Source organism: Mustela nivalis, assembly GCF_964662115.1.
Source record: "Mustela nivalis genome assembly, chromosome: 2".
NCBI classification, from domain to species: Eukaryota; Metazoa; Chordata; class Mammalia; order Carnivora; family Mustelidae; genus Mustela; species Mustela nivalis.
This window is the reverse complement of record NC_139021.1, coordinates 126,462,253-126,488,629: the sequence shown is the minus strand read 5'-3', so window position 1 is coordinate 126,488,629 and position 26,377 is coordinate 126,462,253. Positions and strand designations below refer to the sequence as shown.

General features: G+C 42.2%; 1 protein-coding gene and 1 pseudogene across 2 annotated transcripts in view; one reads left to right on the top strand and one right to left on the bottom strand.

Moving 5' to 3' along the window:
- Window positions 1-8,344: 8,344 nt before the first annotated feature.
- LOC309860437 lies at window positions 8,345-8,677 on the top strand (annotated as a pseudogene). The gene has a single exon. The product of its transcript is annotated as an uncharacterized misc_RNA (transcript).
- Window positions 8,678-16,714: 8,037 nt separating this feature from the next.
- Window positions 16,715-26,377, bottom strand: part of LOC309859448 (uncharacterized protein) — a 275,428-nt gene continuing 265,765 nt past the window's right edge. Inside the window, exon 6 of the mRNA XM_082720132.1 lies at window positions 16,715-17,020. Coding sequence (XP_082576258.1) covers window positions 16,978-17,020 — 43 coding nt within the window. The 3' untranslated portion in view covers window positions 16,715-16,977. The remainder of the gene's footprint in view (window positions 17,021-26,377) is intronic.

Sequence of the window (26,377 nt, the reverse complement as noted above, 5' to 3'; positions counted from 1 at the left end):
TGGGGGTTGATTGCTGCTATCTCTAATATCATTCTCCTTTTTGTTTTGTGCATATCCTTATAGTCAATGTGGTAATGCCATAGTCAGGAGGGCAGGAAAGTGCTCCCAAAAGAAGGGTGAGTCCTAAGAGGTATTGTGACTGGGAGGTGCTCTTTTCACCAAAGGATCAGAAAGTGGATCACAAGAGAACTTCTGCAAAATAGTACCCACTTTGCTTAGGTCCCTGTGTGTCCATGTTTACACTGTAATAAATTCGGAAGCATCAAACAAAGATGAATTACAGCTGACAAATTTACAGGTTAGAGCAGTGGCTATCAAACTATAGCAGGCTTCAGAACCCTCCTCAGAACCTGTTAAAACCCGCCTCCAGAGTTTCTGATTCAGTCTGTCTGGGGCAAGCCTTGATAATCTGCTTTTTCACCAACTCCTCAAAGTTTCTGATTCAGTAGGTCTGGGGTGGGGTGACAATTTGCATTTCTTCCACGTTCCCAGGTGACATTCATGCTACCGATGCAAGGGCTACACTTTGAGAACCTAATTGAAAGCAAGAAGTTTTTGACTTCTTATCAATAACTCTTTAGAATAAAGATTCATTTTTTTGTCCTCAATAAAACCATCATTGGAATGAAGACTTCAATGGAGCCCAAGTACCAAAATACTAAAGAATAAATGAAGACAATTATTGTAAGGACAATAATGGCAATGACATCCAACCCTGTTATTATCAATCAGGCATTTTCTCTAACCCTCATTGCAACACTTCAAGGTATATAGTACTTTTATCCCATTTTTCAGATAAAGAAACTGAAGCTCAGATCTTTCTGAGCACAAAACTTGTATTTTTTTCCACACCACTTGACTCGTAAGAAATAACAAGATTATGACCAGTATCCCTAGCTAAAGCTTTCAAAAGTCAGTTTCCTACTGACAAGGTTATTATTGGTTTACCCTACAACAGCACAAAAAGGAATACCTGTGTATAAGTACCCAGTATCAACGGAGGATGGACCAAATCAACTAGTTCAGCATACCTTATAAAGTTGTTCCCCATGTTGCCGCCATTTTCTCCTCTAATTCTCTTAGTTCCTATATTTATAAAACTCCAAGTTAAAGAATTTTTTCCAGATAATACTAAAGGCCCAAATAATTTTGAACTCTTGGTCCTGGGGCGCTGTGAAAGATTAGCCTTGTTGGGGTAGACCAAATTATCAGGTCTTCATAGAATTTGTGGCCTATAAAGCTTAGTACCATCAGAGTCCATTATAAAAACCATGCTTGTCTCAACTGGAAACAGCATCTGTAGCTTTGAGAAGTGAAGTGAAGTCGGCTCTAATCAAAACAAAGCTTTTTCTTTCCTCTCATTTATGTTCATGGACGGGGCAATCGGAATTACTGAACTCAAGCCAGATGATGGTTGGCTAAAGACAGCTGTCTCTCTAGTGCTAATCAGTAGTGATAAATGTACTGTCAGCTTAGGACATGTGGATGGGACAGTTGAATACAATTCTTGGCACAAGTTCCACGTGACTCAAGTGATGAGAAGGTAGGAGGGAACACAAAGTGCAAAGGGCACGTGTAATAGAGTTCTTTTGAACTAGAAATCCTTTTTAGCCTGGGTTAAAAATTTTGGATAACCCTCAGGAAGTGGCCAGTGCTATCACAAGGCACCATCTTTTGGTAGACAAAGGAAAACAACATGAGAGCAAAAACAGACTCTTCAGAGTGGATTAATTTATTCAACCAGGGAGGAGGAGGAATCACCTCCAACTAGGGCAACTTCAAGTTGTAATTAAGAGTAACTCTCCATGCTGTGGGCTGAGTGACATCTGGTGCCTATCCTGGAATCCAAACAAGTCATCAGTAAGACACTTTAATTAGTGCACTAACTCCATACCTCACAATAGTATTGCCGGATCCCCAGAATAGGGCAAGAGGCCAAATTTCTATGCTTACCCCTTTTTCAAACTTAAAAAAACATGCTGCTCTTTCTCTGAAAAGATGGAATATTCCCTTTTCACTTTGGGTGGCATGCCAAATAAAGGCTTTCACATTTCAAATAGTTATTGATTGAACTGATTTATGAATAAAAGGAGATAGAGGCAAATAATTAGATGGGTTTTCCTCCTGCAGCTTATGATTTGATGTGAAAATACTTTTGCATCTAAGCCAAAACAGCTCAAGTCTGCCGTCTAGAGCTGGTTGCCCCCGCCCCACCCAGAAAAACCCATTCCTCTGAGCCATGTCACACTATAGCTCCAGGCAAAAAATGGAGACATTCTCCCCGTACCACATCCAGGTTAAAAAAATCAAGGGCAAGGTGACACTCTTTAGGTGGAGCTGAGTCCAACTCCTGGGGAAATTTTCAAACTTTAAACTGGAAAGACACCATTAACCTGTTAAGAAAAGCTGCCCAGGGTCGGGAGTAAAGACAGCTGGGTTTTAGGGGCAGCTCTGCCACTCACTATCTACTATAAACTAACTTTTACCAAGCATACTCTGAAAAGGATTTGAGGCAGCAGCCAGGAATTCACTGTGTGTCTTAGACAATGCTTTTGAGTTCTCTGGGCCTCAGGTTCTTTATCAGTGCACGTGATCAGATGGGGCATGCTCTCAGAGCACTTCCAACATTCAATCTCTCTGATTAATTATCAGCATTACCAAAGTGATTTATATTTGCTCAGCAATTTGGAATTTGACTTTCATACACATCATTCCTTTCACCGACCCTCACAACTATCCTTGTTGGCAGTCATGACAGGTGAGAAAAGAGATAATCAAAAAGATCTATAACAACTTATTATTATTTGTCAGAAGGATACCCCAGGTTTTCTTGTGGTTTTTCCACTCTACCTCTGAAATTTGAAAAATATAACCAGCTACAGATGATTCTATGAGAAGATAAGCTCTAGTGATCTTTACCTCACCACTTACTGACTGAGCCTTCATACCCTCATCTACTTAATAAGAAGGCTGGACTGGAATATTTTAATGTCTTTTCCAGTTTTACTACTGGATATATCAATGAAACACAGAGAAAGTTATTCAGCAGCAAGTCAACCTCTGATGTGGTCTTTGCCTTGATGAAATTTCTACAATCTGAGGACCACTCTTTGCTCTCACCAGAATAACAGCTCTTATATCTCCCATTGAGTCTATGACTCTCTGTAATCTAAGTCACTGTCTCAGTATCTCAGTATATGAGATACTAAGTTGCATCTTGTAGGAAAGCCTTCCTCCAATTACCTACTTCTCTCTATCCCAGTTCCAGGTGTCTATGCTATAGTTTCTAAATACCTGCCCATCCCAACCTCAGCTTTCCTGTTATCATTCAAAGCCAGTTGTTCCCCTTCTCCACCATCTATTTTTTTTTTTTCTCCCTTTTACAGCCTGTGAGTTTGGCAGAGTTGGTGAAGGTCTATTTTTCTGTCACTGTGGCAAATGTGAAACCAGATGTGATCTGGCTAGGGGGACCCAGGTACCAAAGAGTGGAACTGACATTAAAAAATACTCTGCCTAAGGACTAAAACTCCAAACACTGCAGATTGTTCCAGAGAGATCTGAGGCCTCTTCTTCTCTAACTTCTTCATTTTTCTAACAAAAGAGTTTGTATGGGTTACCTGGAGGCAAATCAGATTATTTGAGGGTCAACAAAAGACATAAAGAGAAAAAAAATAGGGTTACCAAGTATTAATGCCTTTCCTTACCCCAATGATTTCCCAGATCCTGACAGTTGGCCCACTGGCTCCCACCCCAGGAATTTTCTATTTCCAAAAACAAGGCAAATGCTGGGACTCTGGATTATTGGAATATTCTTTTGCATTTAGCATTTTAGTCATCTGAGGAAGTCCCAAATTTACCCATAAGTAGGCCTATTCTTGGATTCCCACCACTTATGTAAACACACAGAAATGCAATGAGAGCTTTCAACCAAGAGCACAATACCAATCACCATCATGTACCTTGTGTATACATGGCCATAACCAGTCACATCTTGCTAGAAGCTTAGCAGCAAGATGGAATTGCTGGAATATCAGGGTCTAACTGGTTCTGGCCAAGAGCAGCACTTCTCACCTCTAGCACCTAAGGTGTTCTTTGAACACCTCCCAGCCAAAGACTTAAATTGATACCAAGTCCTCAGAGATCAATTACAGAGAATAAAACCTTCCACTAACATTTCCCTGGCCCAAGTCTGCTCACATTCACAGTATCCAGACACATGGATACACCATCCTTTCTATTCCTAACTCCATAGCAATTGCCTTCTCTCAGAAAACCTAGTCCAGGCCAGATTACAATTTCTGTGGGCTCTGGGAGCAGCTTCAAACCAGTTTCTAATCCCTTCCCCAAAACACCACCACGTACAGTCCCATGCTGCTGGCATATTGCTAAAAATCGGCCCCTATTTGTTATTCCCTGCCTCTAACTCTATAAAATCAGCTCAGCCAATTCCACCTGGCATTTAATTTTCTCTATGATCTTCCCAAACAAATCTCATCTCCCACTCAATGCCCTGCTGCTTTCTAAACTCCGAGCTTTAGTTGTTACAGTGCCCTGGGCATGAGTTGCCCTTTTCTCAGCTCTACTTGTAAAAGCCTCCTATTTGTGAAGCCTCAGCTCAAATTCCTTCCCCTCTAAGAAACCTTCCATAACTGCTCTGTCATCTACCACTCTTAGTGTATGCAAAATTCATACCTCCCTCCTTTGTTAGCTCATAGTACTTTGTTTGTATCACTTCTAAATCTCTTATCATCTGCTGCACACAGTATAATTGAGAACCTGCCATGGTGCTTTTCACTAGTGATTGTATAAATGCTGATGTTTGCATTTTCCATGGCACCTAGGACCATGCCTTACACATAGTCTGTGTTTGTAAACATGTACTGAGTTAGGCTATTCTCTCCCCGATAGCCATTACTCTACATGATCAGCCTTATTTTTCCTCACATTAATAATGAGTTCTTGCTGAGATGGGCAACATTTTTCAAAAACAGAGAGGGGTTGGATGTTCTGTTCATTTTACTAGGATATATCAGGAAAACATTGTCATGAATGGCTTCAAGAAAAGCACCAACAGAAATAACTTAGCACCCAGATATTCCTACTTTTCAAGTCCAGCCTCTGACACAGTACAGAAATTTCATCCTCCCTCGATATTCTCAGTCATGGGACACACTACTTCATACTGCCGCTTTAGAAAGTAAAACTGTAAGTGACCTGAACCATTTTCCTTCATTGGAGGCAAAGGGTAAAAGTGGTTCCTCTCTGAATAGTTAGCCTGAGAATAATTTATGGCAGTTAATTAAACCCAAGCCTGATATTTTCTATTTTTAAAGGAGGAACCAATTATTTACTCATTCATTTCCCTTGATATGCTTAGGAGCACTTTTAAGTACATTGTCAAATGTCAAGCAGAGGTGAGTGGCAGCCTGAAATTAAAGCAGTCCCTCTATGCCCTGGGCTTAGCTTCTCTTGGTCTGCTGGGCACTATGACTTAGAAATGAAACTCTGTTATGCTCTGATGCTCTCCACTTTTTTTCAGATTTCATTTTAATAACTTTATTGACATGTCAGGGTAGACAAAGTTGTCAAAGGTGGCATCAAATGGCCAAATAAATCCAAGCTTGATCTATCCTCATTTCCTGTTGCTTTACCGTCTGCTTCTAACATAACCAGGGTCCATTCACAAATCTCTGATGCTTTGTAGATGTCAGACAGACTTTCAGTGTCTCCTTGAAGAGTCTCCCTTGCACATTAAGGAACATATGCCTCTATTATATCAAATATGGGAGGCTGACTGGTCTTGAAACACTAGCCTATAATGAAATACAATTCAAAACTTTGGCTTAGCTCCTCACACAGTTGTGCATGAAGATTTTATACAGTTTTATACAGTTTGAAGATGTGAGCGACCACTTTCCATTCCTGCCACCATGGCAGACATTGCTAATTAATCAGAGCCCTTATATTGGGTTTGTTCAGAGAAATAGAACCAATAGGAGGTATGTGCATAAAGAGATTTATTATAAGGAATTATATGATAATACATGATTATAGAGGCAACAAGTCCCAAGGTCTGTAAGAGAGCCAATGGTTTAGCTCCCATCTGACTCTGAAGACCTGAGGACCAAGACAGCTGATGGGGTAGTCTGAGTACTAAGGTAGGCAATCTTGAGACCCAGGAAGAGCCAGTGTTTCTGTCCACGCCCAAAAGCAGAAAAAAGCTGACATCCCAGTTCAAAAGCAATCAGGGAGGAGGAATTCTCTCTTACTCAAGGGAGGGTCAGCACTTTTGTTCTCTTCAGACTTTCAACTAATTGGATGAGGCTTACTTACATTAAGGAGAGCAATCTGCTTTACCCAGTCTGCCCATTTAAATGTTAATCTCATCCAAAAACACCCTCACAGAAAGTCCCAGAATAATGTTTGACCAAATATCTGGACACCCCATTGCCTGGTCAAGTTGACACATGAAATTAACCATCACAGCCCTCTTTCCCAATGAGCCCACAGAGGCTTCAGCCTTCATCAGGATGGGCCCCAGTCAGTCACTCCCAAACAACCAGAGTTGGAACGAGAGCTAAAAGTTATTTGCTATCTAAGAGTCTAGTAAAAAAGTCATACTAGGTCACTAAAAAGAATCATAAGAGCACTAGAGCTGGTCAGATCTATGGTTCATTAAGCTCAATATCCTATTATAGAGGCAACTACAAAGGAAGGACTGAGGGAGGAATCAGTGTCCGCTTTGACACCAACCTTAAAAGCTATCTTCCTTTAGTACTTCTAATGGATCTGCAGGTCATAAACTTTACCCAAGGCCATTTTGAATTCGAGTTCTCAAATGAGTAATAACTAAGCCAGTGCAAGTCTTCAGGCGTGTGAAGGGGTGGAGCTAGCTCTTGGCACTTGACCAATCGACTCTGCACTGAGATTTTTTTTTCTTTAATTTTATTTTTTCAGGGTTCCAAGAGTCATTGTTTATGCACCACACCCATGCACTGAGATTTCTTAACACTCCCAATGCACAAGTTTGAGGTAAGTGGTGCTTTCACTTTGTTGGCTTTGCATTTTTATTTACCAAACCATTCTTTCCGAATTCAGAATTCTCCATGGACAACCGAGAGACACATAGTACTTTTGTCCCTTCATGGTTAACAACCAGGTACTGAGTACCTCTTGTGAGTGAAATTAGTTATTTCATTTGCAATATTCCCATTACAACCTACACACACACACACACACACACACACACACACACACATAAAAAACACATGTGGAATGCTTCTCTCCCAGGATAGCCTTGTGACTCCCTGTCTGTTACTTACTCTTATTAAATAGCCACTTTCCAGTGAGGCCTTCTGAGCCACCATGTCTAAAGGGGCAAATCATCCCTCCCATCCCTAATCATTATTTCCCTTTTCCTGCTTTATTCTTTTCTTTAGCTCTCAACACCATCTAACATACTCTGTATTCTTTTTTTTCTTACTTTCTGTTTTTATCCCTCACTAGGACGTAAGTGGATAGAGATTTTTGTCTGTTTTGTTCATTGTTAAATTCCCAGCAACTAAAACAATGTCTAGTACACAGTAGGCATTTGGCATGTTTGTGAAATAAATGAAGGAATAAACACTCTGAAGTAAGTATCATTATTACATTTTACTGATGACAAAGTCATGCAAGTGCAAAAAGATCAAGAAACTTGCTTGAGGACATAAATACTTTCCCCTAAAATGAAATGACAGGAAAGAGAGGTGGCGTGGGGAGAGAGAGAAAGTACCCTAAAAATATTTTTATGCATTTGGAAATGGTTTCAGCCAGTGGACCATAGTTGCACTGTACTTGTCCTGCATCTAACACACATGTGGAACCTCTGTGGCTGGGCTTAGCATGTGTTCCTTGACATTTGTTAATTCTGTAGTGATGAGCAGCTCTCCTCCAAAAGCTATGTCTAATGCTGTGCCTTAACCGAAGGACAACAGCAAATGTATTCATTCAATTCCATAACGACAAAGACTTGCATTTTTAAAGCTCTTAACTCTTTTTTTAGTGTGCTTTCACACAGATTTAATTTAACATCACCTCTGCAAAGTGGACTGGACTGGTAGTATTTTATCTCCACTTTACAACAGAGAAAACAGAAAATCAAAGCTTCCATGTGATTTGCTCGAGCTCCTACTTCACATGGCAAGCCACCCCCACTGTCTGCTCTGAAAAACCATCTTTGCACAGTTCCCAGTCCCACTCAAGGTCCGCAGCTACTACACCCACCACCTCAGACTCCTGCACCTTTACCACTAGCGTCTTCCAACTCTCACTTTCCTTCTAACCCGTGGCAGTGTGACCCATCATGTCAGATGCAGCCATGGACACCAGCTCCCAGATGACCACCAAGGACTTACAGGAGAAGGAAGTTGTGAAGGAGGTGAGAATGGGAGAGAAGCGCCTGCTGGTGGGAAAGCTCAAGAAGAAGATGGGGAGCAGGAGGCCAACAGTGATGAAGAAGACGAAGATGAAGAAGATGAAATGAAGAAGACGAAGGAGCAGAGAGGAAGAGGAGGAGAAAGAAGGTGATGCTGAGGAAGAGGATGGAAAGGAAGGCTGTGGAAGGTTGTGGAAGGCTGAAGATGATGAGGATGACAATGTCCACACCAGGAAGCCCAAGACTATTGAGGATGACTAGACAGCAAAAAAGGAAAAGCTGGACTTCACGAAAACAGAGGCCACCATGACCATTCACCCTCTGCTTCCCATGTCAGACTCTAAACATGGTCACCTTCAAGTGGACAGTCCCAGCCAGCTAAAGCCAGGGAATTAGAAATGGGGGGCGGGGGGTGGAAGCAGGGACAAAACTTCCAAAGCCCTCCCTTCCTTTGTTAATTGTTTTAATATTTTATTTTATTTATTATTTTAGAGCAAGCACACTCATGGGTGGGTGAACAGGGGAGGCTCAGAGTGGGGGAGAGAGAGGCAGAGAATCTCAAGCCCAGTCCTGGGTCAAAGCTGCCTAGGGCTCCATCTCAGGACCTTGAGATCATGACCTGAGCAGAAGCCTAGAGTCCCACGCTTAACCAACTGAGCTGCCCAGGCACCCCATCCTGCCTTACTTCTTAAAAGTACTTTCAAAAGGAAAACTTGTTTGTATTTTTTATTCACATTTTACATGTTTTACCTATTGCTAGGGGTCAGCCATTTTTAATAATCTGAGATAACCAAGCTGGCCTTCCCATGGTTCTCTGTCCTACTTCTGACTTGACTTGTGCTGTGACCCTGTTCATTATAATCTCAAAGTGGGGCGGGGGGGGAGTCTCTGTAAAAAAAGCAAAACCAACAACAACAACAAATCTTATTCCAAGCACTGCAGTCACTTTGTTTCTGTGTATACTTAGTAGCTGGCTTGTAGCAGTTGGATAAAAAGGCCAAAGATAAAAGGTTTCTTTTCTTCCCATTTTTGTCTATGAAGTTGCTGTTTATTTATTTATTGGACCTGTTTGATGTGTGTGTAAAACAATGTTGTCCAGCAGAAACCAGAATTTTATGTTGCTGAGTTGTTCTGCACAAACAAACAAACAAGACAAATGACAAGGCAGCCCTGAAGATGGAATCAGACAGACCTGGTACGAAACTCATACTTGCTTCTTCTAGCTGTGAAACTGGGAGAGGCTCATTAGCCTCTCTGACTCTCCATTTCTTTAGCCACAGAATAGGGACCCTACCCCCTCACAAGGCAGTGGTGGGAAATAAATAGCATGATGTACCCAATGCGGGAAGCCCAGGGTCAGGGACATGAGGGGGTGCCCCAAATGTTACCTCTCAATCCTGTTCCCTGCCCTTCTCCCCTGCTTTTCTCCTGCCTCCTAGCCCATGACTCTTCCAACAGGAACAGTTACGTAACTCCGGACGGAGACTCATTTTTTTAGGGACTTCTTTTAAAGGCTGGTAGACATTTCGATGAGTTTATCAGTATCTCAGTCAGAGAATTTTATAGTTCAAATGCCAGATGTCCTTCTAGGAGGCCAAAGCATGTGCGATTAGAGCGGGCAGCAGCTACTGACTTTCCCAAATAAAATCTAAGAAACCGTGGTTTTGTGGAAGGTCTCCTGCGAGAAGTATTTTTCACAATGAAAATGCAGTTCTCTGGTAGCAGGTCACCGTACTCTTAATGTGCTCCAAAAGAACCGTTGGTTTTATAGTTCATTGAACAGATTCGTTTGCATATTAACTGGTGTTCTCTCCTCTTCTGCCTGCAGTGCTTATATGCACAGTGTACCCTTCAATAAAACATGCTTAACAACAGGTACCCAGCCCAACGGTGTTGGTGACAATGTTCAGTTAAAAGCAAGGAGCTTGTTACAAGCATGCAACATGATTGGGTGGTAAAAAATTGAGGCCATTTTGAAAAACCAGAGGACTCCTAGTACAGTTTCCAAAGTCCAGTGTCACTGCTGAATTGTAAACCATGCCTTTGGTTTGTCTGGGGCAAAGTGGAGATGAGCACTCTCATCACTGTCCATACCTCCACACCCCCAGGAAACACCGTGTACATTTGACATCCACGACCCCGTGGAAAGGGACTTTGCTACAGTTGGTAACCTAGTGGTCAAATAGTAATAACAGACAAACTAGTATCTGTACTGTTTCTGATCACCATAGTACAGCATTCTTAATACAGCAGCAAAAGTAACCCCCAAAGGGAACAATTAGATTGAGGAACGAAACATAAGCCATCAATTGTTTTATGGTTAAACCTTAACTTTTGCTTATGAACACCAACAAAGCTGATCAAGCTTTGTGCTTGACACGAGTTCAGGCTGGTTTGCGGCAGCTAAGCCCAGAACTCGCTTTCTGTCATGGCCCCCGACAGCTCAGCTCACAGCCCACCCCACGCACCTGACCACAAACAGTTCCCGCCGTAACCTGCCCGTTAAGGCCAAATAGGAGGAGTTTATTGGAACTGTAAGGCCTTCCCTGGCAGTTGTCAGCACCCCTTCCTCTTTCCAGAGTCACCTTCCCACACTCTACGCATATATAAAGGCTTTGCTCACCACCCCCTTCCCTGGGAGGTGTTTGGCTGAGGCTTTGAGCATCCTCCAATTGCAGAGGAGTCTCCCCACGCCCCCCCCCCACCTTCAATAAAGTATTTCCCCACTAACATCCAGACTCTTTTCTTCTTTTCTTCTTTTTTCTTCTTTTGCTTTGACAAGCGTAATATTTGGCTAACGTCTCCTTTCCTGATTGAAAATCTCAGATGGACAGCTTCCTCCAACGGAAGCACAAAGGCAAACAGGCGTGCTCACTCCCCTGGTTATTGGATTAATTCACTCCAATTCACCACCAGACTCTAAGCAGTCTGAGAACAGAAACCACTTCTTGACTTTCTTCCTCATTTTCCCTCCACATCCAGCACAATGCTGAGTACAGAGTAGATATTCAGTGCATGCCTATTGAATGAGTTAGCAAATTCCTTTCAATCGATGCTATTTGCTTACTGTCAGTCATGAACCAGGCTCTGTTCTTTGGGCTTGAGATGCATGGTAAACCAAACAAGCGAAAACACAGGCCTTGCTGGAGCTCATATTGTAATAACTATAATAAATAAAGTTGTATTGTACGTTAAATGGTACCTGCTGAGAGGCCTGGGGGGACAGGATGAGAAGGATCAGGAATTGGGGCATAGGGACAGAAAGAAGATTTGCCGTTTTAAATAGGATGGTTAGGAGAGCCTGGAGGAAACAGGGACAATTAAACAAAGACTGGGAAGAGGTTTTGGATTTTGCTATCCAAAAATCTAGTAGCAGACTGCTCCCGAGAGGAGGAACAGCTGGGGCAGGGGCCCTAAGGTGAGAGTGTCCCCACTGTATCTGAAGAACAGGAAGGAGACTGACTCATAAGGGCTGAACTAAGGGGGTAGGAGAACATAGGCGGTGAGACACGACCAAAGGGTAGGTCACAGAAGGCTGCACAGATCCTTGTAAGGTTGTGGCTTTTACGCTGAATGAAATGGGCAGCTAGCACAGCCTTTGTGCAGAAGACTGACATGATTTGCTTGCAACTTCTTTTTCTTTTTAAGATTTTATTTATTTATTTCAGAGAGAGAGAAAAAGAGAGAAGGAGATAGAATAAGTGAGAGCACAAAAGCAGGGGGAGGAGGAAGGAGACTCCCCACCGAGCAGGGAACCTGACACAGGACACTGGGATCATGACCTGAGCTGAAGGTCATGAAGTCACTTCACCGACTGAGCCACCCAGGCACCCCCGATTCGCGTGCATTTTCAAAGGACCATCCCAGCTGCTCTGTTGAGAACAAACTGGGGGAGAAAAGACAGTAGTAGCAGGGAGACTAGGAGACTCTTATAAGAACCCAAGTGAGATAAGGTTGATGGCCCTGGCCAAGGAGACAGCTGGAGAGATGCGGAAACATGGTTAGACTCTGGAGATCATTTGAAGATCAAACAAGCCTATTTTTGGATGTTCACCTGCACCTATTAATATTAATACATAGGAATAGATTCAGGTTATCACTGTCATGATATGCTTTCCTTTGTGTTCCAACTTGAGAAGAGAACGCAGTAGCAGAAGTTGACATGAAAACCTGGTTATACCTATGGGAATGTACTGTGCATGTAAATATCATCCAAGATACACATTAAGGCAGAAAGAAAAATTTTTTAAAGGTCGAAAACTTCGCTACTGAACAAGGCACTGAAGCTCCAGGCATGTGGTTTGAGTCCAGCTTCTGCTCTAGCAGTCAAATTAGTTGATTTCCCCAGGCAATTTCCCCCTTTGGATTGGGGTCTTAGCAGTATCCACATTTTAATTAATCCGAAGCTTAACTGTTCCTCTTCTGTCTCCTTCTTGGTGGCCTCCCCTGCCTTGGGGCCCCCCAACATACTCTGAACATTTATAATCTCTTATATGCAGTTTGTGTATTGGGTTCATTTTCAATGTTCTGTATAAAGGGAGCTCCTCTTTGGAAAATCCAGGCACACATGTTTTATTGAATAAATGCCACAGGCAGTTGGAAACACATTTGGGAAAATGGAGGCAGAGTTCAATGGAATGGCCATCTGGAAGGGGCGTGTAGAAGGTTAACTACCATAAAGAAAACGTCTTCTGAGTTCTCGCTCTTCAGAGGCCTTGTGCCTGGGCCATTCGGTGTCAGGCTGTACTTTTATCGGTGCTTAAACCTTTCTGGGCTGAGGAGGCCACTGGAGAACAGCCTCATGGTGTCTGTTCATTCTGAGGCACTTCTTTAAGAAATAAGCTGACAAAAGATCTCTAGTTCTAAGATTGATGCTGGTGGGAAACAGTAATGCATTTCAATGAGGAATGATATATCCCAAAACATGACTTTTTTCATTACACTGAGGTACAAAGTTACTATATTTATTAGATTTTTTTTTAAAGTCATAAACCATTTAGAGCCATTATCTTACAGACAGATTTGGAAATGTCATACAAGGCTTCCATAGGTATAAATTAATACCCAATCCTCACCTCAAGTGAAACTGTTTGGCTCCCCAATGAGAACCAAAGTCATATTTTAACAGAACACCATGCAGATTTCAAAGTGTCTTAGCTTTTTCACCAGAATTGCAACTCTTCACCCAGAATAAAGCACAATTGTTTGACAATTGGTGGAGGGGGGTGGGTAGCACAAGCAGAACCTCTCTATATACTCATCTATCATGTGTGTACAGAGTATGGCCATTTGGTTTACAAAATATTTCTGTATATACGTTAACTTAATCCTTGTGACAATTCTGTCATACAGGTGCCATGGCTCCCATTTTACAGGTAAAGAAACTGAGGCTGAGAGAATTTAAGTGACTTCTTCAAGAGCCCATAAGAGATAAGAGACAGAGCCAGAGTAGAACCCAAGTATGTCAGACTCCATCTGGGTTATCAAGGTCTTTAAGGTGCTCCCTCCCAGGTTCAATAGATTTGTTTTTTCAATAAATACCTTGCAACACATCCCTTGATAGACCTCACCAGCTTACTATGGCTACACTTGGTAGCTAAGAGAGAGAAGATGGTATGTTCTATGTGTCCCTCCAGATTTACTCTCCACCCCCCACCACTCTGCTCTGTGCCCAGGGACACTGACCCATGGAGACTCCCCCATCAGGCTCCCTTGCCCTCTAGATTTCCACCGGGTTTGGCCAAGGGGAAGGAAGGAAAGAGGATGAGCTGGTTATTTCTTTCTTCGGCTCCTTCCCTACCCAGTTGCCACAGATGGTGTTCGTCCTTCAAACAGACCACAGCTCTGCTCAGAAAACTCTCAGTGTCTCCAGATACCGATAACCTCTCCTCTCCATCCTCTCTCTTTTCAAGGTTAGGGATGGGAAGAGTCCACAGCAATGACTAGCCCCAGGGTTCTGCACCACCTCTCATAATTTTATACATCTCCGCCCCACTTTTCTAAATACTTCTCTTATTAAACCCTCTATAAATTACCCAATTTAAGTGTGCCATCTGTTGCCTGCTGAGACCCTAGCCGACACAGGAGGCTTCTTGGTGATTTTACTATCATAAATGGGATTAGTGGCTAAATTCCTCTGGAAAATAATTCCTAAGCAAATGCTCCATTAATAAGAGAAAGCTGGTGTTGATACAGTGGAAATGAAGAAAAACAGCTAGCGGTAATATAAGCTTCACAAATGTGGTGGATCCTGACCGGGTTTGCCTGATGGGGTGTGGCAGATAACCAACTCTAACAAGGGCAGAGTGACTGCTCAGCCCACCTCTACCTCTCAGGCTGGCTCCCCCTACACGCCCAAGGCAACTATTCACAGTCTCCTATTGGGAGAAGCAGAGGACCACACAGTAATAACGTTATAATGAATAGGAATCACGCCAGCTCTCTCAGGCACTTCGTAACTAACATAATTTATACATAGGAAATTTGAGGATCAGAGAAGTTAAGTCCCTCAGTCATCATCACACAGATAGCAAGTATAAAAAGCAGGGTATGAACCTAGCTCTTCCTACCACGAAGCTCCTTAGACTGCTCCCTGAGACCTGGCACATTCCAGAACTCTGGCTTCACAGCCTGATTCCAACATAAACCTTGTTTCGGACACTGTTTCCTGCTCTAGTTGGATTTCAGGCCAACATTTGCTACTTCCACTTCCCTTATCTTGACAATAGAGATTCGGTCGTCCATTTCCATCAATGATTAACCCATTAATCCACTCTTTTTACCATTAGATACCCTCCTTTCACTCAGGTGGGTTTTACAAGTGCTCCGAAAATACACTATCTGCTTCCTGTTGGTTTCATTTTGGTTTTTGTTTGTTTGTTTTCCTTACTTCAACATGGCTGAAACCAAAACCCCTATCGGACACAAATTGTATGCTTTAAAAATCCTTTTATTTCGAGAAATTGTCCAGAAAAGAATTATACCAAGGAAGAGTCGTAGAGAACCACCAGCTTTCAACAGCAAAGGCCAAAGCCCTTAAAATGCCAACTAAGTTGCCAGAATTTAACTAAACCCTTTAAAAACCACCAGCTCTGAAAGTTACGTGAATGGTTAAAGCCCAGAATTCACAGTCTCAAAGATTTAGGCAAGAGCTCATATAAGAAATAAGTAAATTCCCAAAGCATGCAAATCCAAATTATCACTTTTCTTACTCACCTGCTCATCTCTGAAAAAGCACCATTGCTATTTTGTTTTGCATTCATTTTCTTAACTTTCAAATTATCACTAGAACTTCCAAAGTTGGCAAATAACAATTTTCTGATATTTGTCAAATAGGTTGTAAGCTCTTTACCTGGGACCTAGAATCACTAGGACCTAGAAATTTGTAAGTGGATAATAAACCCTAGGCTCCAGGCTAAGTAATCAGAAAAGAAATTGTCTATCCTTATCTGGCTTATTTCACTTAGCAAAAAGCCCTCCAGGTGCAGAAAGTAGAAAAGTGGTTTCCAGGGGCTGGGGTGAGGGAAATCGGGAGAGGTTGGTAAAGGGGTACAAACTTTCAGCTGTAACGTGAATATAAACTGAGGACGTAATACACCGCATGGTGACTATAGCTGGTAACACTGTATTGTGTAACTGTAATTTGCTAAGAGGGTAGAACTTAAATGTTTAAAAAAAAAAAAAGAATAAACCTGTGAAGTGATGAAGGTGTTAACTAGATGGGGAAATCTTTTCACAATGTGTAAGAAAATCCTCACCATGTACAACTTTAAATATCTTACAAATTTGTCAAATATACCTCAAGAAAACTGGAAAAGAAAGAAAGAAAGAAAGAAAGACAAACAAAACAAAAAACACTGCCCCAAGATTGCATTCCTGCTCTAGAATCAAAGTGGGACATGAACATTAAAAGGGAAAAGTAATTCTCAGGAGTTTCACGCACGGATCGTATTTTCTTCTTTTGACGGTCATTTAAACATACACACAAATTTGTGTTTCCTCCCGTCGTGATTTGTCTGATAGCAGAATCACCTGTGGCGCTGTTTGAAAGGATAAATTTTCAGACTCCAGGCCCTTCATCAGAATCCTTCACTGGTTATTCTAATCCCAGTCCTCTAATCATAGTGACATTACCCCCTGAAGGCAAGGGGCCCTTCTCCCCGAAGACCTCCCATCGTCATTTCCACTGAGAGTTCTGACAGCCCGGGCTGGCAAATGGAGCCCTAGGGAGTAAACACAAAACATTCCACCTTGAACTACACACCCAAAGCCTGAAAGAGAAGTGATAATCAAGAAGTCTTTATTTTTTTAAGATTTTATTTATTATTTATTTATTTGAGAGAGAGAGCGAGCACAAGCAGGGGAGGGACAAAAAGGAAGGGAGAAGCAGGCTCCCCGCTGAGCAGGGAGCCCAACACAGGGCTCCATTCTAGGATGCCGGGATGCTGACCTAAGCAAAAGGCAGATACTTAACCACCCAGGTGCCCCAAGAAGCTCGTTATTAGCAACAGCATCTTCATCCGTCTCCAGCTTGACCCTTTCCGGGCTTTCTCTCCTGATCTTCACAATTGCGCTGGCTGCCTCACGTTTGCACCTGTTTTCTCCCTGGGGATTAGATGCTAATGTTCGAGGAGAAGACAAAAGTCGCCCAAGGTCAAAATTACCTTGGAAGGTTCACTTAAAGAAGACATTTTATTGAAGACCAGCATACCATATTTCCCAAACTGTGATACCACATTAGAAGTGAAACCTCTATCTGGGTAGCAGGTTGTGCTTAGGAACCATGTTGTTGGGAGAATAGAGCTCATCCTGTCATCAAATACGATTCCATGACGCCTCAGCTTCACATGTGAGGAAGCTGACCCTATTCATGCCAAGTATTTAGTAGCTGACCTTTGACTACCAGAGAAGAGGGATAACCACTGGCACCAGGACCTCTTCTTTATGGATCTGAAATACAAGCTGCCACACCCACTGGCGTAGATACGAATGTCCATTCCTTCTCCTGTGAGAACTGTGTTATTACTACCAGTACAGAGAGGAGAAAATCGGGAGTGCAGAAACATGAGTAGCTAAACTAGGGGTGGAGTCAATGTCTCTCAAGTCCTCGCCCTGGTGAATTACTGCACACAGAGGGCTTCCTGGAAACACGCTACAGAGGATCTACTAACATCCAGGCCAACGCTTCACAAGGTGCAAATGGTTCCAGAACCGCTGGTCAGACAGAGGATTTCCACCACCGACTAGTGGTACAAGTCCCTCACTAAAGGCTGGGAGGGTCCCCAGCCCAATAGCCATTGCCCTCGAATTACACCTATTAGGGAATATAAAAATCATGCTTCTGTCTTTCCACCTATGAGAGAAGAAATGCAGAAATGCCTAACCATATCCTTCATTTTGAGAAGTCTCTATAAATGTGTACACACTGAAGTTCATAAACAAATTCCTAAGTGAGCCAGACAGTTTTGCACAGTGTGGAGTACGTACTGCACAAATTCATAAACGGCGTTTTGACAAAGTGCCAAGTTTCCAGTGCTTCTCATTTTATTCCTGTGACAAAATGGAGCTATGCTCAGTTCCCTCTGATGTATTACTCCCATGAATAAAAGATGTTCCTTGACACAAATTCACCCTGCTCCTCTGACTGCCCATTGTGCCCTCTGCATTTGTCTAGAAAGCACACGAGTTTCAGAGGACATACGATGCCCCACCCAGAACTCCCCATTGATTGCACTCTACGGGAGTGCTTTATTAAGTGGTTGATATTACCTGCTAATGCAGCAACCCAGGTTCCAGTTAATAGCTGTAGATCTGGTGGAAGTGGGCGGGGGGGATGGAAAGTCTAGCAGTGGAGAATTCTGTCTCTCTCTCAAACTCAAAGTACCAAAAGAGTCTCTGAGAACATTTATGCTACTGAATAAAGAACATCCACATAAGTGAGAAAAATCAACGACTCCTTTTAAGAAGGTGATTTCCCAAAGCTTGCTAATTAACCAGTTCATGAAGGGAGGTGGTCAACAGCTTGATCACTCTGCGTCCCTTACTAAAGTTCAAAAGAAGAAGTGGAAGATAACTGGGTTGATGAGTCAGGATACTTGAGTTCCTCCTCGGCACTGCCTCTATCTGTGTGTCTGGGCCAATACACTTCATGTCTCTCTAGTTCTCAGTTTCCTGTTTATAAAAATAGATGGTATACAAAGTAATTTTTGAGTAGTCACACAGTTCTATGATTTACGTCCTCTCCTGGACTTCTTATTATGCTATTCTTTAAAGCATCCTTGTTAAGATGGTACTAGGGGTCAAAAGAAATTATAGTAAGATACTTTTGGGTAAAGACATATCATATATTCAACAGCATAGATTTCAAGTTAATTTCCAGCTACATTTAAAATATACTTGGGGCGTCTGTGTGGCTCAGGTTAAACGTCTACCTATGGCTCAAGTCATGATCCCAGGTTCCTGGGATTGAGCCCCACAAGGGGCCCTCTGCTCAGAAGGGAGCCTATGTCTCCCACTCCCTCTGCCTACTTGTGTTTTTTTCTCTCTCTGTCAAATAAATAAATAAAATCTTAAAAAAATAAAATAAAGTAAAATTCACTTAAAAATCTTTCCAATCACTACTGTGGATCAACTGTGGTCTCAGTTTGGGTATTGAAGGTTAGGGTCAGCCAGAGAATCAATCAGGTGAGAAATACCTAAGTACACAGAATTTTGTGAACCATTATAACTTATTTTATAACTTATTAATGGCACATTGCTGGTTTTTATTCATTGCCCTCTAAAAACTGTCTTACGAATAGAGTAAGAAATCTTTGGTGTCATCACATTGGGAAGATACTCGCCTTCAAAGGGTAACTCTCTATTCCCACCCACGCACTTTCATCTCATAATTCCTTCCTGCTTCTTCCCTCCTAATTTATAGCCAATTTAGCCAAAAATTCACTGACAAGACAATATTTTTTTCAAGATGGCAGAACTGCCAAATCACATAAGCAAGACATAAAATGGTCTGGCCCTGCAATTAGTCCCACGCTGAGCTGAGAATGTGTACTCACTAAATCCCAATCCCTGATTGATTGATCTAGTGCTGGGGATCTGCCTTTCATTCCTATCCCACTGTGCTGAAAGGCTAAGCACTTGATGTTTCTCACTCAAATGACCTGTGTCTCTATCCCCCCAGTGGTAAAATCCAGGTGACAGCATCTGCCTCTAACACACTCCCCAGAATTTCACAGGAACTGATGGGATCATGCCTGTGAACTCTTCTGGGCTCTTCAGAAAAATCCATACCACCCACAGAAGGCCATGTGATTAAGAAGTGTTTACGCATGCAATAGATGGCAGCGGTTCCCAGGGATAACCTCAGGAAATTGGACAGTTAAACACACACAGGAGCAAGAGTACACCAAAGGAGGTTCATGCATAATGGATTTCTGACCAGCCATGAATAATACATTGCTCAAATTTTAAAATGCAATAAGTAAACTACTAGGTGCTATTAGTGTTATGTACATAAATATTTTAAAAGCTCCATGTAAATATCCCATAGTCACTTCAGTTAATTATGATCAAAGAAATATATGTTCTCAAATCTACCCTAAGCCAATGGGGGTGGTTTGGGAAAATGTAGGGCTGAATGAATTGAAGAGTAATTGCAAGACTTTCTTAGACTTTCCTAATCTACCACCTGTTTGGATGACTGCAAAAGACACTGACTACATTTAAGTATTTTCAAAAGAAAGGAGAAAGATTACACAAAAGAAGATTATATCAACTTAGACTCTTCAGCTCAGTCTAAACAACTAAAGCAGGTAGTTGAAAAGGTGAAAATGCAACTGTAGACCTATACAGGCAAAGTTGACCTATATAGGACAACTGCTATATGAGAGCAGTCATTCAGAGAATGCCAAGCAGCACCCCATTTCTTGCATAAGTCACCAAGAAGAGTTATAGGATTGACGGATTCATCTCAGGTCTTGGTATTACCATCAACTTCATGCTCAGAAACTTAGTTACTAGTGTTCCGGAGATGATCACACTCAAGGTGAGGTACTCAGGCTTACAAAGTTCCCAAGAAGCTATTGTACACCACCAGAATAGCAATGTATGGTTTCATGATGAGAAATGTAACTATCAAGCAGATGGGATGTTTGCATTGGCCTATCCAGTAATTCTACCCTTGTATGAAAAGTCAGAATATTAGGAAGTTGCTTGATTATCCAGAATAGGGGTTGGAGAACTTCTTCTATAAAGGGCCAGATAGTAAACATTTTAGCCTTTGTGAGCCAGACAGTCTGTGTTGTAGCTACCCAACTGCAAGCCAGATACTGCCTACAGGTCATAGATGGCACTCTTCCCTTGAATTGGGGAGGTTGACTATATGATTTATTATTAACAGTTCAAATAGTTTTCCCTAGGAATGTGATTCCTAGGTACTCTCTTGAAAAAAGTTCCAGCAAGCCCTGGATATTTCAGTGTTTCTCTCTTGTTTGAGCTCTCCACGGATGGCAACTTCTTTCTGGAATGTTCGATTCTTTCTTTAACAACATGAATATTTCTTGTCTTGCAATTAAATTAAAGAAGGAGCACACACTCTTTTTTAATCTTAGAAACAAAATTAAAGAACAATGTGAGAAATAAGAAATAGCTGTGACTTTTTTAACAATGGTGATGAAGTAACATCTGGACCCTTAGTAAAACCATCTACAGGGAAATATCAAAGGCCCCAAGACCAATCCAAAATGTGTTAGCTCAGGCTTCACTTAGTTTTACCGGGACTCAGACAAATCGTTCCTTCTTATTTTACTGTGGTGTAAGTGCGAGGGAAACTCCTCCATGATTTTCCTTCCCCCATTGTCACAACATTATACTTGTGGTCATAAAAACAGGACGTGGTGGACAACAGGCTATAGCAGGATTTTATTTTGTTTTGGTTTCGGTTGCAGAAATAGGGTCACTGCTAGATCACGCATGTCCAGACGTCCCGGGGTTCAGCTTCCCCAGCACTTGCGGTCCCTGGCAGCAGGCTGCTTCTCAGGTCTTCAGAGCTGCCAATATGCTTTAACCCTATTTCTCTGCTGCTTTAGCTTCTGTCATTGCTGAGACGCTCCATCTGCTCCCTCAACTCTCTCTGAGCCAAATGGAAAAAAGCTTTTTCCCTCTTTTGACATGACACCATTCCCAGCCTTAGAGTCTACAAATGGGCCATGGGTGCCCTGAAATTATAAACCAGATTTTGTTTATGTAGCTGCGTAGGTTCATTTTTCTAGAGAAAAGGTATACAGCTTTCCACAAACTCTCAAAGGGGCCAATCATTGCCCCAAAATTGAAATGACGATCACATTGTAATTGATTAAAGTGGAAATGCATCCAATACAGATTTAGCATGTGCAAATCCAACTACACGCACTTAGCAGAGAGAGACATTGAGGGAGAGATCACAATTTAAATAATGCAGGCAACCCCATCTGCCTTTGTACTCAATGAGCACATAACTGAGGTTGAGCTCAAGACGTGGACCTAAATCTGCCATCCTCAATTGGGAATAAATGCTCAAGAAATTGTAATATTTCTTTTAAGAACTACAAGAAGTGCATTAAAGAACATTATTCGAGAAAGATATTCTCTCTGAGACCATGTTCACGACAGTCCTGGAAAGAGAAAAATAATCTACCCTTTCTCCCAGAAGAGTGCATATGCTTCCTCTTTTATATTCTCCTCCCTTCCCGCTGTCATGCCAACACCCTCCTCTGCTACCACCTCCTTAGAAATATTGCCTTTGGAATTCCATAGAAGACATTGCTCACATCACTCCTGGCTGGAAAATGTGCAATGGCCTTTTTACTTTCTCTGGACTCAGGATTAATTTACAAACTGGAGCTAACCTGTTGGAAGGGGGACAAGACAGGATGGAAAGGCAGATAGCCTGAATTTGAACGGCTGCTCAAGCTCTCCATCTAGCTACCTGGTCCCCTTACAGAGTCACCAGTGCTTCCGCAGGCAATGGAGATTTCACAGAACCCAGAGCATCCATGTGGGCGAAGCCCAGAACTCCAGCAGCCTACTCAGAAATAGCGCTTGAATAACATTTGGTAGACTAGCAATAGTGAGTCTCCAGAGGGAATAAATACTCTGTCCTTTCTCTTCCCAGAATCATGTCGAGTTTTTAGATGGAAGTCACTGATACTATTTTATTTATAATTTAAAGTAGCCTAAAATCCAAATCCTTCCATCCTCAAAGCTACAGCCAATTCTCTCCTCTCTTCCCCGTAGCCTTTTCTGAAACTTCCAGCCCAAAGTATTTCTCCCTATTCTCTGAACTCCACCAGCAGAGAAAATTGGAAGTGCACAGAGGTATTGTTCTCCAATGAAAGGGAAAATTAAAGGATGCCAGTTTAGGACAAGCCCATGGATTACAAAGGCAAAACAATGTCCTCTAATACCAAATTTCTCTAACCCCCAAGTCTTACCTTCTGACCTGGGGAATAAAGAATTGAATGAAAGAAAGGTCAGTTGGTAAAGAAACAAACAGAGCCCCTGTCAGCTGCTCTGCTGATAAAATACACTAATAGTGTTCCAGAGAGAGGAAAGAAAAAAAAAAAGTACAGACATAAATCTTTTATTTAAAAAATCATATACATAAAATTTAGTGAATGTCTAAGAGTGAAAAGGTAATGAATGTGTGTGCAGGACCACAGAGATGGTGAATCAGAGTGGTATGTGGACCTAGGAAGAACTTTCCAACACTAGGAGGAGAAGAAACCCTGTTCCCCTAACAGGGCAGGACCCCGCAAGAAGGCAGAGATGCTAGAAGGGTCCAGCTCTACAGCACAAGGCAGCCTCAACCACCCATTCCAGGGATGGAAGACTGAAACAACCAGTAACATCAATCAGAGTCACTGCAGGGGGCAGTAAGCAGGTCTCCCCAGCATGTCCTCAGCTGTGGAAATGGAAGAAGTAACAGCATGGCCAGACCAAGAACAGAGATGGACCTCAGGGTCTTAGCTATAGGGGCAACATTTGTGAGGCCACAAAGGAGAGAATGAGTACCCCAACTTCACCCCCAGATGTGGCCAGGAGAGCGCCAAGCAGAGTCTTTTACCTCTGGGATCTAGCACAGTGCCTGGCTTATAGTAAGTGCTCAATAAATATTTGAGCAAGGGAGCGAAGGAAGAAGAGAGGGAAGTAGGGAGGTAGAGAAGGAGAGAGGAGTTTAGCTGATGGGAGCTCAAAATCAAACGATCTGAGTGGTCATGAGTTACCCATAAGCTCTTATTTGTCCGTCCTAAGCCTGCCTAGAAATGCCTCACATACTGCCATGGAAACATAGCTAATCATAGAATGAAAAGAATTATATCTGGAGAAACAAATAGCAAAATGATCAATAAATACCTTCTTAACATGTGTAGTCATTAAAGACAAATAATTATGTACAACCCAACCTGATGTTGAAAATTCGGGCATAATAATTGAAATTGAAAGATCTTTGAATCGGCCCATGATGACTCATTTGGTTTTTAGGAAAAAATATCTCTCCATCAGGGAAACAGCTTGTTTTCAAGCAGTCTTTTCAAGCCTCTTAGACTGGGAAGAGAAGCATGCATTGAATTATGTCACAAGTCACCTGAGTGGTTTTTTTTCCCCTTCCCAGTGGGAGGTTTTCAAATGCTAAAACCAATCCATAAGTGTTTAACTCTACTGAAATTCTACAAAGAGCTAATCACCTCCCCTGCACCACCACAAACACCTTCCTCCATCTCTCCCCCAATCCCAAAAGGCATGATGTAAGGCTGGTATGCACCTTTTCAGACCTTCATCTTCATTCATCTAAATGCATTTGCATATATTTATACATTTATAAGACTTTAGTCATTTGATATTCCACAAGTAGGTTCCTACACTTAATATGAAAGCTGCCTTTTTCACCAAACAATAGATCATAAGCACCCTTACAGTACAAACTATAACCTTTTATCTTTTCTTCTGATTCCTTTATGTACATGCCACATATAGAGACCCCGTTTTACATAAATGGTATCATAGTATATACATAGCGGTACACAACCTTTCTCCCTTTTGTTCTTCCTTTTTCTCAACCCTCCCTCACCCCACCACCATTCGTGAAGACATTCCCTGCTCGTTCGTGGCTCAAGGAGAAATACTTAGTGGGTGGAAAGTGGGCCTTTGTCCAGTTTCCCTCTTTGCTCCCATCCTGGAACTAAAGGCCAAGTCAAAAGGACACCTGTCAGGTACAGACAAAGTCACATGAGCTCTCTGATCCTGTGAGTTGTGAAGACCTTGGTCACTGCCCACATCAGCGGGGGACAGACGTGTGCACAAAGAATTCAAGGACCAGGCCAAGTTCAGTACAGTAGTGTAACTTCAGGACACACCCTGGTTCCAAAGGAAGCTGGAAGCCAACTGATGAGATGTGAGCGACAAGGCACCATCAAAAAGAAGGTGTTCTACGGAGAGGGCCTCTGCTCTCCGGTAAAAAGGAAGGTGATTAGCGCCAAATAATGGAAAGCCTGTTTGAAAGACAGGTCAATGACGGTCCCAGACCACAGCCTTCTTTCGCCACTTTTGACGGCAAGAATGAGATGAGAAATTATAAAGTAATGCCAGTTTTAGTTCAAACTAAAGCTCCAATTTACTTATTACTTAGCGCAATCTTTTCCTTACCCTTGATATACCTTGAAAAGTAACTTGAATTGCACAGAATACATTTTCCAAGTCTCTGCTGCCACCCACAGTTTGACATGGGAACAGTGAAACAGACTCAGCACACATAGAAATGACGCTCTAAGTTGACTTCTCTATGTACTGATACACTGTATTTGTATAGTTTTTAATGTATGATTACTTATCCTTACACGCACACAGTCATTCAGTAGGTGATGAATAAACAGCGTAACACTTGGATTCAATTAAATTCACTCCAGGTTTGGCACTTTTCCCACAAGTAATTCAGTATCATTGAAATTGGACTTGTCATTTAATTAAGCCTGGGCATTAACAGCCCCGTGGCCTTCAGAGACATCTTTGTGTCTAACTGAACCAGTTTGGATTGTCAGGGTAAAGAGACAGTATTTAGGATGGAGATGGAGCAAATGAGACCAAAGTACAAAGGCTTCTGTCTAGAATGAAGTTGCTGTGATATTCTCCCAATTATGGACGAAGATTCTTTTCAGCTGAAGATCATACTGAGATTGAACATTCCCAGTCATCCATGAGGGAGATCTTATTTCCACCATTTCATAGGTAAGAACTAGAAACTCCAAATCATCATTCACTTCTCCAAAGCCCTCCACCAACTAGCAAGTAGAGTTCACTTAGAGCCTTACAACCAGGTTTCCTTTTAAAATAAATAAATAATAGTAACAATGTTTTAAATTAGATCAGCGGGTAAAGGAATACAAAAAAAAAAAAAAAAATTCCTTGTGAAGAATGTACTTTTATAGAGAGACACTGTTTCTGTTGTGGGAGTCTTAACTCTCCTTAGATCCTTAACTCTCTGGCACGTGAACTCAGTTCTAGCAATTCCGATAGAGGTCCGAGAATTCCAGCTAAGGAGCCCACTAAGCCCCCACCCTCCCTATCAGTCCACTCCTGCCACCCCCAAACCACTCCAGGGAAAGAAAGACCTGTTAGCACTACTTTGCGAAATAAACAGTGCCATACTTACAGCAACAGAAAATACTCCAAGATCACCATCTCCAAGTTAATGGGAAGTTCCCATCTTCCCCTGGGCCTTCCACCCTCGATTGGTTCAAGAATCCCTAGAGGTGTCTGCTAGCATTCTAGACCCCCGAGTCCTGATGGTCCTTGTCACTCCAGGTGGAGCAAGAACTTAACAAGAGAAGATCCTCCCGAGACCACGGCCCCTTGAGACGCTAGTCATTCCAGACACCGGCTCCCTTCACAAGGCAAGCAGTTCCCTACCGGTGGCCACAGCGACTGTCA